The following is a 14,447-nucleotide window of genomic DNA, read 5'->3' on the forward strand; positions in this document are numbered from 1 at the left end:
CAGACTTCCCCCACCCCAGACACTTCCTCCAGCTCCTCTGATGGGACCCCAAGGCGTTCCCAGGACAGAGACATTGTCCCTTCAGCGTGTCCTGGGTCTCCCCCGGAGCCTCCTCCCCAGGGAGGCGTCCAGGAGGCGTCCTGAGCCTCAGCTGCTCCTCTCGACGTGTAGGAGCAGCAGCTCTACTCCGAGCTCCTCCTGTGTGACTGAGCTCCTCCCCGTCTCTCTGAGGGAGCGCCCCGTCTCTCTGAGGGAGCGCCCGGACGCTTGTCCCCGTGATCTTGTCCTTTCGGTCATGATCCAAAGCTCATGACGACACACATGGATAAAACTGTTGGTCCCTTCAGTTAATGCAGTGGTTCTCAAATAGTGGGGCGCGTCCCCCAGTGCGACGCCGGGGGGGGGCGGGGGGGTCTAATTGTAGACTGTAGGTCCTGTAGGCAGGACGTACGCAGCAAAGAGCAGGAGACAGAACAGATCACAGTGAAGAGACACTTTTGATAAAGAGACAATAGAGAAAACATTTAAACAGATGAAAAGAAAGACAGAGACGGAGGTGAAGAGACGCACAAACTCCTGAAAAGTAAAGTCCAGATAAACATCGAGCAGGAGCTGAGAGTTAAAGTCTCATCTTTAAACTCTGGTTCAAAAAGCTGTGCCCTGAAAAACGAGCTCATTGCAGCATTAATCCTGACGTCTGCATTTTGATTTATTAATGTTGCTGATCAATTAATTTATTATTATTTATTGATTTTATTTAATTTTAATGTTTTAATGTGATATTTATTTAATTTTAATTTATTCATTTGATGTTTATTTAATTATATATATTTTTTATTTGATATTTAATTACATTTTATTTTATTTTTTCAGTATCAAATGGTTCAATATATATATATGATGTATATATGTGTGTGTATATGTGTGTATACATTCTACAATGTCACAGATTTATTTCCATCCAGTTGTTGCTTTAATGTTTCTCCTGTTGCATTGATGACGGTCGAGTCTGACGCTGCTCAAAGCTTCTCCAGCACAAAGATTCTCACTGGGGTTAAGGTCTGGACTCTGTGGTGGACGATCCATGTGTGAAAATGACGTCTCTGCTCCTGATCCTCTGTCACAGTTTGAGCTCGATGATCCTGACCATCATCTTGGAATATGCCCAAAAATCCACTGATGGAATAACCTGGTCCTTCAGTATATTCAGGTGTCAGCTGACCTCACTCTGCTGGACCTGGACTGTCTTGGCTGACACGTCTCTGCAGTGTCGCACAGCGGTCAGGGACAGGACCACTGGAAACACTGGACTGTTCTAAAGTGACCTCTATGACCCTAAATCCTATGGATCCTCTTTGGGAGGAGCTGAAACATGTCGTCTGGAAAAGGCAAACCTGAGACTCCTGGAGCAGTTTGATCCTGAGGACGAAGGAGGAGCAGACGTCTCACTGACCGGTGCAGGAATCGTTTGACTCAAAAGGTGCAATAAAATATTAAGTTAAGGAAACCATCATTTTTGCCCAGGCCTGTTACATGAGTTTATTTTTTTTAAGTAATTCTGTTGAATCCTGGTAGAAAAGCAACATCTCACGTGCACACACACACACACACACACCCACACACACACACACACACACTGAGGCACCTGTTTCATCACATGAAAAAACATGTTACACACCAGAGTCTGTGTGCAGTGTGTGTGCTGGTCAGTCTGGACTCTGTGGTCTGGACTCTGTGGTCAGTCTTACTCTGTGGTCAGTCTGGACTCTGTGGTCTGGACTCTGTGGTCAGTCTTACTCTGTGGTCTGGACTCTGTGGTCAGTCTGGACTCTGTGGTCTGGACTCTGTGGTCAGTCTTACTCTGTGGTCTGGACTCTGTGGTCAGTCTTACTCTGTGGTCTGGACTCTGTGGTCTGGACTCTGTGGTCAGTCTTACTCTGTGGTCTGGACTCTGTGGTCAGTCTGGACTCTGTGGTCTGGACTCTGTGGTCAGTCTTACTCTGTGGTCTGGACTCTGTGGTCAGTCTTACTCTGTGGTCTGGACTCTGTGGTCAGTCTTACTCTGTGGTCAGTCTTACTCTGGCACCTGCTCTGATGTTTTTGTCTTTTATCAGACGCACAGACGCAGTTTCCTTTGTCCCAGAGACACAGCGCAGACACAGCGCTCTCTGCTGCCCCAGACCTGAGTGTGGTCAGCCCCCTCCCCCTCCCCCTCCTCCTCCTCCTCCTCCTCCTCCCCCTCCCCCTCCTCCTCCTCCCCCTCCTCCTCCTCTCTCCCCTCTTTCCCCGGACTCCAACGAAAACACTTTCGGGAAGAATTAAGTATTCCCTGCGCTGAGCGGCGCGCACTCGGAGCCGGGGCCTTGTCCAACAGCTCGACATGTGGAGACACCGCGCGCTCGGGGACAGTGTCCTGGCCTGTGTCCTGCTCCTCTTGGCCTGTGTCCTCCTCCTGCCCCTCGCGCACACGCATCGATGTAAGTACGTGAGAGTTTAGCCTCTTTCAGATCATGAGTTTAGCTCCAGCCTGCACTGCCCCACTTTGGACACTTTGGACACTTTGGACACTTTGGACACTTTGGACACTTTGGACACTTTGGACACTTTGGACACTTTGGACACTTTGGACACTTTGGACACGTTGGGACGCTGAAACAGAGCTAGTTTTGGGTCAGAGGAAAAACTGACCCTGTGTGAAACTTTCAGTCTTAAAATGATCAAAACAAAGACACTGGAGCTGACGCCACAAAACAGGTCATTTCTGGGAAACAAACGTTTCGCAATGAGGCTTTTCAGGCCAAGAAACGCAATTAGTGTGTCCAGTGTGTCCAGTGTGTCCAGTGTGTCCAGAGTGTCCAGAGTGTCTAGTGTGTCCAGAGTGTCCAGTGTGTCCAGTGTGTCCAGAGTGTCCAGAGTGTCTAGTGTGTCTAGTGTGTCCAGAGTGTCCAGAGTGTCCAGAGTGTCCAGTGTGTCCAGTGTGTCCAGAGTGTCCAGAGTGTCCAGTGTGTCCAGTGTGTCCAGAGTGTCCAGAGTGTCCAGAGTGTCCAGTGTGTCCAGTGTGTCCAGTGTGTCCAGAGTATCCAGAGTGTCCAGTGTGTCCAGTTTATTAAACACTTGTTCATTTTAGATCCACGGGGCTTTTATTCCAGTCGTCTATAAAGTTGATTTATTTATTAAAATACCTGTTTCATTTCCACGATCTCACTCTGTTCCTCCTGACACAGTCCTGGGCCGGAGCTCGGCCTCTCAGTTCCTCAGTCGTCAGCGAAGGGCCAACTCTTTATTTGAGGAGAGTAAAAAGGGAAACCTGGAGCGTGAGTGCATCGAGGAGCTGTGCAACAAAGAGGAGGCGCGGGAGATCTTTGAGAACGAGCCCGAGACGGTATCACCAAACTCTAATGTCACCAAACTCTAATGTCACCAAACTCTAATGTCACCAAACTCTAATGTCACCAAACTCTAATGTCACCGATCACACACCTCTGTCATTTCTAAAGTGTGTGTCTTTTTCAGGAGTATTTCTATCCCAAATATGTCGGTAAGTTTGCCGTTTGCTGAACAGCTTCATTTAAACGTTGTGTAAATTTTGTAAAGTGACATTTTTCACAGTCTGCCTGGGGTCACACAGAGTCGGCATCAACAACCAGAACTCAGACTCAGCCATCCCGTCCAACCTCCGGACCTGCGTCAACGGTGAGATACGACTTTTCTGTCCGTTTACTGGAATAAATAAGACCAGGACCAGATGAACCGTGTTTTATGTTGTTTTTGTGGCAGAGATCAGTAACCAGTGCAGCCCAAACCCCTGTTATAAAGAAGGAGCCGAGCGCTGCGTGGACGGACAGGCCGAGTTCACCTGCATCTGTAAACCAGGATGGAAGGGAACGCGCTGTGAGGACGGTAAATGTCCAAACATCTCAACAAGAACACAGCGAAAAGAAAGAAGTTTGTAGAGTGACTAAGGTCTGACACTCGGTCGGTCCTTAACACAGAGAGGGACGGACTGTACATCACTATACACACACACACACACAGGATCTACAGCACCAGGATCTACAGCACAGACACTGGAATGTCATTCGGGCTTGAGAAGTGCAGCCTGATGGTGACAAAGAGAGAAGGTCGTCCACACAGAAGGGGTCTGTCTCCCAGAAGGGACAATAGCCGACACTGAGGACAGTTACAAGGACCTTGGTGTCCCACAAGCAACAAGAGGAAACAAGGAAAACAACCACGGCCAAATACCTCAGATGAGTAAGACGAGTCCTGAGGAGTCAGCTCAATGGAACAAGACCCAGACAATAAACAGCTACACCCTGGAAGTATCAGACACCAGCAGGAATCATCAGCCAAAGGAGGAGACACAGACCACAGACGTTAAGACCTGAAAGCTCCTGACCTGCATGGAGGGTCCATCCCAAATCCAGCTCCCTGAGACTGTACCCGAGTCGTAAGGAAGGAGGCCGAGGACGAGTGAGCGTGAGAGACACAGTCCAGGATGAAACATCCAAGATCCATAAGTTCATCAAGGACAAGGCCCCAACAGACGACGAGCTCAGTGTCTCAGACAGTGGAGCACAGAGGAGGAGGAGGAGGTGCTGGAGGAACCATCATGGAAGAACAAGCCCCTGCACAGGACGTACCACCAGAACAGAACTGAACTGGCTGATGTCTGATATGTGGAGATGGATAAGCAAAAGCCGTTATGTTGGACATCGCAGAACCAAGTGAACATCAGGAAAAAGGAACATGAGAAACTAGAGAAACACCAGGGGCTGAAAGAAGAGCTGGAGAAGGTCTGGAAGGTGAAGACCTTAGTGGAGCCCGTGGTCATCGGACACTCGGGGCAGTGACCCCCAAACTGGAGGAGATCCCAGGACAAACATCAGACCAGTCCAGAAAAGTTCACCTTTCTATTTCTATATTTTATTTAATTTTATTTGTAAACATGACATTTGTTGTGTTTTTCAGACATCGATGAGTGCACAGACCTGGACCACCCCGCCGGGTGCAACCAGAAATGCTACAACTTCCCCGGAAGTTTCCGCTGCATGTGTGAAGAGGGCTTCTTCATCAGTGATAAACTCAGCTGTGTGGGTGAGGCTTCTTCATCAGTGATCATTGTTGTGGCTCCTCTGAAAGTATAAAACCAAAACAAACTAAACAACACGCAGAACATTAGAGAAAAAAGAGAAAAAAACAGGTCAAATGAATCAGGCGTGTTAGAGTGTGAGGGGTGTGTTCAGGTGTGTTCAGGTGTGTTCAGGTGTGTCCAGGTGTGTTCAGGTGTGAGGGGTGTGTTCAGGTGTGAGGGGTGTGTCCAGGTGTGTTCAGGGAGCACAGGGTCGTTTTGCGTCTGTGTGTGTCTGAGTCTGAGTCTATAGACCACATGTGTCAAACTCAAGGCCCAAGGGCCAAATGTGGCCCTCCACATCATTTTATGTGGCCCTCGACAGGTAAATTAAAAGTCTGATGGTCTTTAAATGTCATTTTATCAGGAGATACAGTTACACATATTTTTACATCTTGGTAAATCCATATATAATATTTGTAACTTGAATAAGTAACAAATACAAAAACAGTTAATTAACAAGTTAAAAATAGTTATATTTATTTTACATCTGGCCCTTTGAGAGCAGCCATTTTGCTGATGTGGCCCTCGGTGAAACTGTGTGTGGCTCCTCTGCTCTCGAGGCGGCGTGGTGCGTTCAGGTTCAGTCTGTACGTTGCTCTTGTGGCGGCTGAACAAACATGTTTCTATGGAGAGTCTGTGAACTCCGTTAAACTTTCTCCAGCTGTTTCCTCGGGTCCTTTTGTTCTGACTCTGACCTGATCGGACCCGTTACGTCACACACAGTGAAACACAGAGCTGCCCTGTGTCTGTGGGTAAACGAGCAGAAAACTTAATAAAACACTTATTTAGTCTGTTTCTCCGTGGACAGAACCTGCTCAGTCATTGTTTACTGTGGACTGTGTTAAAGAGCAAAGTCTTTACAAACATGAGACGTCATTGCCTCACACTTAAACGTATTTTATAATCTGGACTTTAGCTTCTACTCCACAAAATGACACTTTTACACCAACAGAACTGTGTGTACTTCTGACTTTTACTTCACTATATTTGAGATAATTAGTATTTGTACTTTCTACTTCATGACATTTTTGAACTGGACTGAAAAGTAAAAGTATTTTTTATTATTGCGACGTGCTGAGGGGCTGAGGGTTTATTTGAACATGTTTGTAGTAGTAGTAGTAGTAGTTTGTAGTTTGAACGAGCAAAAATACACAAATAAAAACAGCTGGAAAAATAGTTTCAGTTGAACAATATTTACAAATCTGCATCAACTTATTACTCTTTAAGTACATTTTTAAACAGGTATTTTAATACTTTTACCATTTTTTCATGTGACACTTTTACTTTTTTTTACATTTAAGTACTTTTTGCTCCAGTATGTTGTACTTCAGTCACAAAGCCGTGTACTTGTCCCACACTGGTTGTATGTTTGTTTTTGTCAGATATTGTATTTTTTCTTCTGGTTTCTGTACTTGTACTTAAGTATTTTTTCCTCCTGTGTCTTGTACTTCAGTCACAAAGCCGTGTACTTCCACGCTGCTCGTCTCACTCATATTTGTGTTTCCTCAGATATCGATGAGTGTCTGCTCTATCCTCACATCTGTGAAAAACCTGCCACATGTGTCAACACGCCCGGGATGTACGAGTGTGAGTGTCCCACAGGATTCAAGTACAACTTTACATCCAGAACCTGCGACGGTGAGTCCAGAAACACATTTACCCCCCGCAGTGTCCAGAAACACATTTACCCCCAACTGTGTTTGTCCAGAAACTGTGGTAACGGCTTGTGCGGGTGCAGACTCAGGGCAAATTGACAGTGTTTATTTACAGAGTAGTGAATTTCAGTCTTTAGCAGTTCATTCAAACACACACAAGGAACCAGGGAGCAGGAGGCAGACCGGGCGGGCGGAGTGCAGGTCGGGGACGGGAAAGCCAGGGCCGGAGTGAAGACAGGAGCGAGACGAGACCGGGACAGGCAGGGCCGGCGTAGTCCAGAGAGCGGGACCCAAGGCAGGAGGCGAGCAGCAAGACCAAGACAGGACAGGTAACGAGACGGAGGGACGACTGTACTGGAGCCAGAGCACAGAGGCAGGAGCAGGAACGAGCGAGGACAGGGATCTGGAAGGAGACAAAATCCAGTAAGAGCAGACGAGTAACAAAGATACAAAAACTGAGCTGGAGCATTCACGTTTACATGTGGACGGTCTGGCTCTGAGTGTAGTCTGCCGAGCCCTCTTATACTCAGCAGCAGGTGACGGTGATTGAGCTGATGTGCTCCAGGTGCGTGTGGGAGGAGTCAGAGACTCCGCCCAGCTCCAGACAGACAGGTAGGGGAGGGGGAGAGGACACAGGAGGACAGGAACAAACAGACATCATGACAGAAACACATTTACCCCCAACTGTGTTTGTCCAGAAACACGTTGTGTTTTCCACGGTGACTCGAGCGGCGAAGGACACATCCTGTTGTTGTGCCCTTTGGCAAATTGTCGTGGTTGTAAAACACAATATCAATCCAAACCTTCAGTATATTTGTATTATATTTGTATTATATATGGAATTATTCTTTTTTTTTTTTTTATTAATTTAAATTGCAGAGTTTTTATTGTTTATATATATTCATTTTTTTATTATTTTTATTTTACAAATATCAATATTTCTAACTTGAAGTGCATATTTACAAGAGGGAAAAGAACATTCAGTGGATAAACAGAAGTGAGGTTTGTAGTTAAATACAATGTAAAAACGTAAAGAGGAAACAGTAGAAATATTAAAGATGAAGACGTTTTCTATCTTCAAACTGTAACTTTCCATCGTCTTGTTCATCTTGTACTTTCTCTATATTTAGCCCATCCTTCCATTTTCTTCTTATCTGGGGCCGGGTCACAGGGGCATCAGTCTCAGTCTAAGCAGAGACTCCCCTCACCCCAGACACTTCCTCCAGCTCCTCTGTGGGACCCGGGGACGTCCTCAGAGACACAGTCCCTCATAAACTGTATTTAGTGTTAATGTTTGTGGGGCCTGGTGTTTTCAAAAACTCCCAGTTAATGAAATTTATTACAGGTCACTGTGGAAAAATAAAACATATTTACAAAAGTTAACAGTAATGAACAAAACTGAGGAAGAAGCCCACATTTACAGGACTGCACTGAAAGACAGGAAGTACCTCCCCCAGGTTTATACCATCTACTTCACCGCTGCAGGTTTAACCCAAAAACGTCGTCCTCTGAGGGTCTGAAGCTCCTTTAACTCAAAACTATAAACACTTAAACATCGAAACAAAACACATAAAGACACTGAAACAAAAAAAAGAACTTAACCCAGTTCTCCACATGGTCCGGCCCACGACCACACCCAAGGCTTTAAAATGGCCGACATAGGCCACGCCCCCTCTGTGTCTGGACCATGTGGAGATTCAGGTGAGAACAGAAGAATGTGATGTGTATGAATGTAACTAAATTAAAAACATTTAATCGAATAAAACCTCGTTAAAGTCACAGATGTAAATGTGGTGTTTAATTTAAAGGTGGAGTAACTTTAAGACTAAACGAAACAAACCAGAGAGAGTTTTAGTGACATATTAAAAAGTAATAGGACAAAACAAAATGAATATATAAAAATGAATAAACAAAGTGAAGGTGACAGTGTGGTACATACTCTGTTGTGTGTTTCAGACGTAGACGAGTGTGCTCTGGACGTGTGTGACGACTCCTGCGTTAACACAGTGGGCAGTTACTCGTGTCATTGTGACGGGAGAGCGGGACGGCGTCTGGCCCCTGACCACATCCACTGTGACGCCATCCCCGTCTGCGTGCCGCCGTTTGATTATAAACACCCCGAGATGCTTTACCTCGGAGAGCAGTTTGTCGGACTCCCGGTCATCTACCTGCGCTTCAGACTGCCAGAAAATACAAAGTACGAGCGACTCAGATGTATTTTAAGTATTTATGTGGTATATTTTAAGAAGTATTTATGTGGTATATTTTAAGAAGTATTTATGTGGCATATTTTAAGAAGTATTTATGTGGTAGAAAAGGTTTGAAAAGGTAGAGCTCTGGACAAAGTTTTAAATGGTTTATTTTTATAAGAGTATAAGGTTCACAAACTCTACTTTTTAATACAAAATGTTTCAATAGCCACATTACTAAATGACAGAGATGTTGTGCCTTTGAGCAATACACTCCATCCATCTTGAGTGTGAATGTACATGAGCAAATGAGTCAGAGATTGTGGAGATTGATGTTTCCCTCAGTCCCACAGAAGTATAAGCACAGAGTAACTGTCTACTGTGTCGTTTTAAGTGTTTAAATAAATAGATAATTTCATGGCATTTTAATAAATAACATTATAAAATAACATTTATTTACCTGCATAAACCACGTCTCACCCAAAAGACTCATGTGCCAAATGTTTTAAATCCAAAAACTCCTCCTCTTCAGCACTTTGTATCTGGTACTTTTAGTTTTCTCCCTCGTCCTTCCACAGGTTCGCCGCAGAGTTCGACTTCCGCACCTTTGACCCTGAGGGGGTGGTTCTCTACGCCGAGTCGTCCCAGGACTCGTGGTTCATGCTCGGGCTGAGGGGAGGACGCATCGAGGTCCAGTTCAAAAACCAGCACAGCTTTAAAGTCACCAGTGGAGGCAAAGTCATCAACGACGGACAGTGGCACGTGGTAAGACGCCGCGTAAAAGACGACGCCGTGTAAAAGACGACGGCGCTCTCTTCATCTCTGTGTCCGACTCCTCCGCTTTCTAAGTGCAATAAATAAATAATTCAAGGGCAGACTGAACGGCTCCTTTAGTTGTGGTGTTGGATAATGGTTCTATAATTGAAATGTGCTTATTTTTCAGATCTCCGTGGACGAGCTGGAGAGTAGCATCAGCGTGAAGATCAGCAAAGAGGCCGTCATGAGCATCAACAGCCCCGAAAGTCTCTTCACCTCCGTCAACGGAAAACTGGAGACTAAAGTTTACATCGCGGGAATGCCCAACAGAACCGACAACGTCATCAAACCGGTGAGCGCTTCTGTGTCACAAATGCAACACAGCGAGAAGTGCGTTTGGCGTTCTGAGTATCACCTGATGTAAACGTGGATTATATCAGATCTACAATAAGATTAAACCATCGATAAGGCCGTTCAAAGTGACGTTTAACCCAAAGGACAAAACATGAAGGGATTTGACTCTAAATCAAACAAATACTCATGTACCAGCAGCACAGTTTGAGAAACACTAGAGTAATACTTAATACTTACTTAATACTTACTTAATACTTACTTAATACTTCTAAATACTGTATTTATTTTATTAGATCGATACGTCTGGTGTCTTATCACTCGAGTTCAAACAGGAGTGATCTAAGAATGAAATATTAAACACTAAAGCAAAAAGTGAGAGAAGTTGATGCGTCTCTGAATTAAACTGATTCTGCTGCTTTGTGCGTCTGGTCTGAGCTGTGGAGAAGAGAGCTTTGACACAACTGTAACTGTTTCACTCTGTGTGGGTCAAATAACTCTATTCCCATTCCACGATTTCCCTTTTACATCGTCATCTCATCAAACTTAAAGCTGCACTGTAAATTGTCTGGAGGTTCTGTCGCCTGCTTGACTCAAAACGTTAGAGCTTTGTCTGAAATATTGCGCTCTACTGTATAAAATCTTTAATTTACTTAAAGGTCTTTATATTTTGGTGCCCTCACCTTCTTGCTCCCAATGGAGAGAAAATGTTATGTCATTTTGTGCGACATTCCAGGCCAAACCACCACAACATCATCTCCAGAGTGAACAGATTTAAAGTTGCAGCACATTATCACCTCCATGATCTGAGTTTGTTGATGTGAAATCAGCCTGATAACTCTGGCTCTCTGCTCTAAATCATCATGTTTATTGGATGTATTTCTCATTTAATCATAACAGACTGTAAACTGTACGTCCTCAGATCAATCCTCGCCTGGACGGTTGCATTCGCGGCTGGAACCTGATGAACCAGGGCGCGTCCGGAGTGAAGGAGGTCATTCAGGAGAAAAAGAGCAAACACTGTTACGTTCATGTGGAGAGAGGCTCTTTCTTCAGCGGCGCAGGGCTGGCTCAGTTCAACATAGACTACAGTGAGTAAGTTCAGTTAAACCTTTTTACATCCGGCTTCACCGACACATAAACGTACACAGTGGTGATCTGTGTGTGTGGGGAGCGCGGCGGCAGAGTGGTTAGCCTTCGTGCATCCCAGTCTGGTTTTAAGGAGAGGCTGAAACCACCGGAGTGAGCACTAAGAGGATGAGCAAACATGTACTTTATTTAAATGCATTATAAATAAAAGTGCTCTATGTGGCTCATCTTATCGTCTTATTGTGGAGTTGACTTTATCTAAAACGCCGTAGCGCTGGATTTCAACAGCGGCCAGGTATCTAACGACAACTAAGTATGAATAAATAATGCATAAAAGAAGGTGTAATGCAGTATTCTATGTATATGTACTGCTCATGCGCCCGGCTCGTGTTTTACTTAAACTCTTCCTGTTCAACACGTCCTTCTCTTGTCTGTGTTTGTAGGTGAGACTGACCAGTGGCACATTGACGTCCAGCTGAGTATACGACCCTCCAGTAGCACCGGCGTCCTATTTGCTCTGGTCCAAAATGACACGGTCCCTCTGTCGCTCGCGGTGGTCACTAAAGATGAAATGGACGCTGTAAGTTTCACGCTCAAACGAGGGGCGGGCTGTATGTCAAAGAATATTTAAAAGGATATGTCAAAGGATATGTCAAAGAATACGTCAAAAAATATGTCAAAGAATACGTCAAAGGATATGTCAAAGAATATGTCAAATAATACGTCAAAGGATATGTCAAAGAATATGTCAAATAATACGTCATAGAATACGTCAAAGGATATGTCAAACAATACGTCAAAGGATATGTCAAAGGATATGTCAAACAATACGTCAAAGGATATGTCAAAGAATATGTCAAAGAATACGTCATAGAATACGTCAAAGGATATGTCAAACAATACGTCAAAGGATATGTCAAAGGATATGTCAAAGAATGATTGTGACAGTTTTCTTGGAGTCAGATCAAATCTTATCATGATTTCTTATTTGTTCTTATTTTATTTATTTACACAGGAACAGCACATATTAAAGAACATTTAAAAATATAAATAAGTAAAGATTATAGCCAACGTGGATCATTTCCATCATCAGTCTCTCGGCAGGTTGATGTAAAATAGTCGACAGGACAGAGAAAAACGGCAACAATCGCACAAAACTAAATGAAACACACTCACTATGCTCACAATTATGAAGTCTGTGTAAATTGTGTATGTTTATGTCGCCTTGAGGAGGTAAATTTATCTTTATCTGCTTCTTCTTGATTTCACTTAACATCATTTTGTTAAATCCGCACTCACACATCCTGACGGAGGCTGACCAACAGGAGGTGTAGGAAAGAACACGTTAATCACAACATGACGATTACACCAAAATTACACAGGATTGAGATCACACTTCACTTTTTATCACCACATCGTCGCACAGCTTTTACGCAAATCCATCACATCTAAAAACTAAAATGCCTTATTCACATTCGCTCGTCTTTAGAACCTGCAGGTGTTTTTGGACGGTGTTTCCGTGGCGACCCTGGACACCGTGATGCTGTGCTATCCCGATCGAGTGATGGTGCGACTCAACGTGACGCCTACGGAACTTTTCATCACAGCGAACTCCTCGTCTGTGTCGTACATGGCCCCTGATGGACTAAAGGGGGCGCTGCAGAGCCTCAATGTGACCATGCAGAGCCCCCTGAGCACCTACATCGGGGGAATACCAGGTGAGCTGCCATTTCAAACACGTCTGTTCAATGTCAGCTCCAGCCAGAGCGTCAGTCACATTTATTTATCTGACACAGAGAATAAAGGGAACAATAGTAGGGCCATTAAAGGTTGAATAGGGTCGTGAAGGCTGAAGTAAAGTGAAGTCTGGAGTGAGTGCGTCATGTCACTGTGAGTTTCCTGTTTTGTCCCCGTTTCAGATGAGGTCCCGTTGGCGCTGACTCCGGTCACAGCGTTTTACCACGGCTGTTTGGAGATCACTGTGAACGGGCGACTTTTGGACTTTGATGAGGCTCTGGGTAAACACAACAGCATCAAGTCTCACTCCTGCCCCCCAGTGTTTGCCCCCGAGACGCAGCCCGACGCACCCGCCCCACACAGGAAGTGACCTCAATTAACACAGCCGTAGTTTAAATTAGGCAGAGTCCCACTGGATTTATGAAAATGGTAAATGTCAGATTGAGAGAAGAGGAGGAGATGAGGCGGCATCACTGTAAAACTGAAGTGGAGTTTGAAGAGGAGCGTTTGGCCGAGTTCAGGCTCGTGGAGACGTCACACGTGTAGATTTTGTTACGATGATGAAGATGAAGAGCTGAGCTCTGAAGCACAAATAGATGAAGAGTATTTAGAGAAACAAATGGTCACTATTGGCCAGGCTTCAAGAGCTGTTTTATTTTGTCACATTGTGAAATCTTTTCTAAAATGTTTGTGTGTCTGATTAATGCTCCTTTTCCCGTCTGTAGTTCACCTGATTTAAATGTGTCGTACAAAAAACTAAATCTTCAGGTAAATTCTGGCTGTATGTTGTGTCCAAAATGTATTTAAATATAAAAAAAACATTGTGTTTTTACTTTTACATCTGTAGTGAATTACACAGAGTCGCCTTTTCATAATAACTGGCAACAGTTAGAGTGTGTGTGTGTGTGTGTGTGTGTCGGTGCGTGCGTGTCTGTATGTGTGTGTGTCTTTGTCTGTGTGTGTGTATGTGTGTGTGCACACTTCTCGAAAAACAAAACAGAAAACAAAACACACAGGCGACCAACTTTGGCCTGGAGAAGCTACTCTAACACACAGACACACACACACATAGACCTGTGCACACACACAGACCTGTGCACACACACACACACAGACCTGTGCACACAGACACACACAGACCTGTGCACACACACACACAGACCTGTGCACACACACAGACACATACACACATAGACCTGTGCACACATACACAGACACATAGACCTGTGCACACACACAGACACATACACACATAGACCTGTGCACACATACACACACACAGACCTGTGCACACCCACAGACACATACACACATAGACCTGTGCACACACACAGATCTGTGCACACACACAGACACATACAGACCTGTGCACACACAGACACACACAGACCTGTGCACAGACACATACACACACAGACACATAGACCTGTGCACACATACACAGACCTGTGCACAGACACACACACACATAGACCTGTGCACACACACAGATCTGTGCACACACACAGACACATACACACATAGACCTGTGCACAC

At 44.8% G+C, this 14,447-nt stretch overlaps 1 protein-coding gene across 1 annotated transcript; it reads left to right on the forward strand.

The window, feature by feature from the left end:
• The first annotated feature begins 2,287 nt into the window (after positions 1 to 2,287).
• Positions 2,288 to 13,759, forward strand: pros1 (protein S). The gene is made up of 14 exons (XM_033984866.2): positions 2,288 to 2,477; positions 3,225 to 3,382; positions 3,514 to 3,538; positions 3,610 to 3,693; positions 3,778 to 3,900; positions 4,972 to 5,097; positions 6,644 to 6,772; positions 8,746 to 8,986; positions 9,557 to 9,743; positions 9,922 to 10,086; positions 11,008 to 11,176; positions 11,618 to 11,754; positions 12,664 to 12,892; positions 13,094 to 13,759. Exons 1-14 carry the CDS (start codon positions 2,381 to 2,383, stop codon positions 13,279 to 13,281), a joined length of 2,058 nt encoding a protein of 685 aa, XP_033840757.1. The 5' UTR covers positions 2,288 to 2,380; the 3' UTR covers positions 13,282 to 13,759.
• The last annotated feature ends 688 nt before the right edge of the window (positions 13,760 to 14,447 follow it).

Source organism: Periophthalmus magnuspinnatus, chromosome 3 (genome assembly GCF_009829125.3).
Source record: "Periophthalmus magnuspinnatus isolate fPerMag1 chromosome 3, fPerMag1.2.pri, whole genome shotgun sequence".
Lineage (NCBI taxonomy): Eukaryota > Metazoa > Chordata > Actinopteri > Gobiiformes > Gobiidae > Periophthalmus > Periophthalmus magnuspinnatus.

Bases quoted from the DNA above. Each gene is read 5' to 3' on its own strand.
- pros1 (XM_033984866.2), top strand. From the start codon at position 2,381: ATGTGGAGACACCGCGCGCTCGGGGACAGTGTCCTGGCCTGTGTCCTG. The intron at 2,478-3,224 runs GTAAGTACGTGA...CTCCTGACACAG, and splicing joins CCTCGCGCACACGCATCGAT to TCCTGGGCCGGAGCTCGGCC. The intron at 12,893-13,093 runs GTGAGCTGCCAT...TCCCCGTTTCAG, and splicing joins CTACATCGGGGGAATACCAG to ATGAGGTCCCGTTGGCGCTG.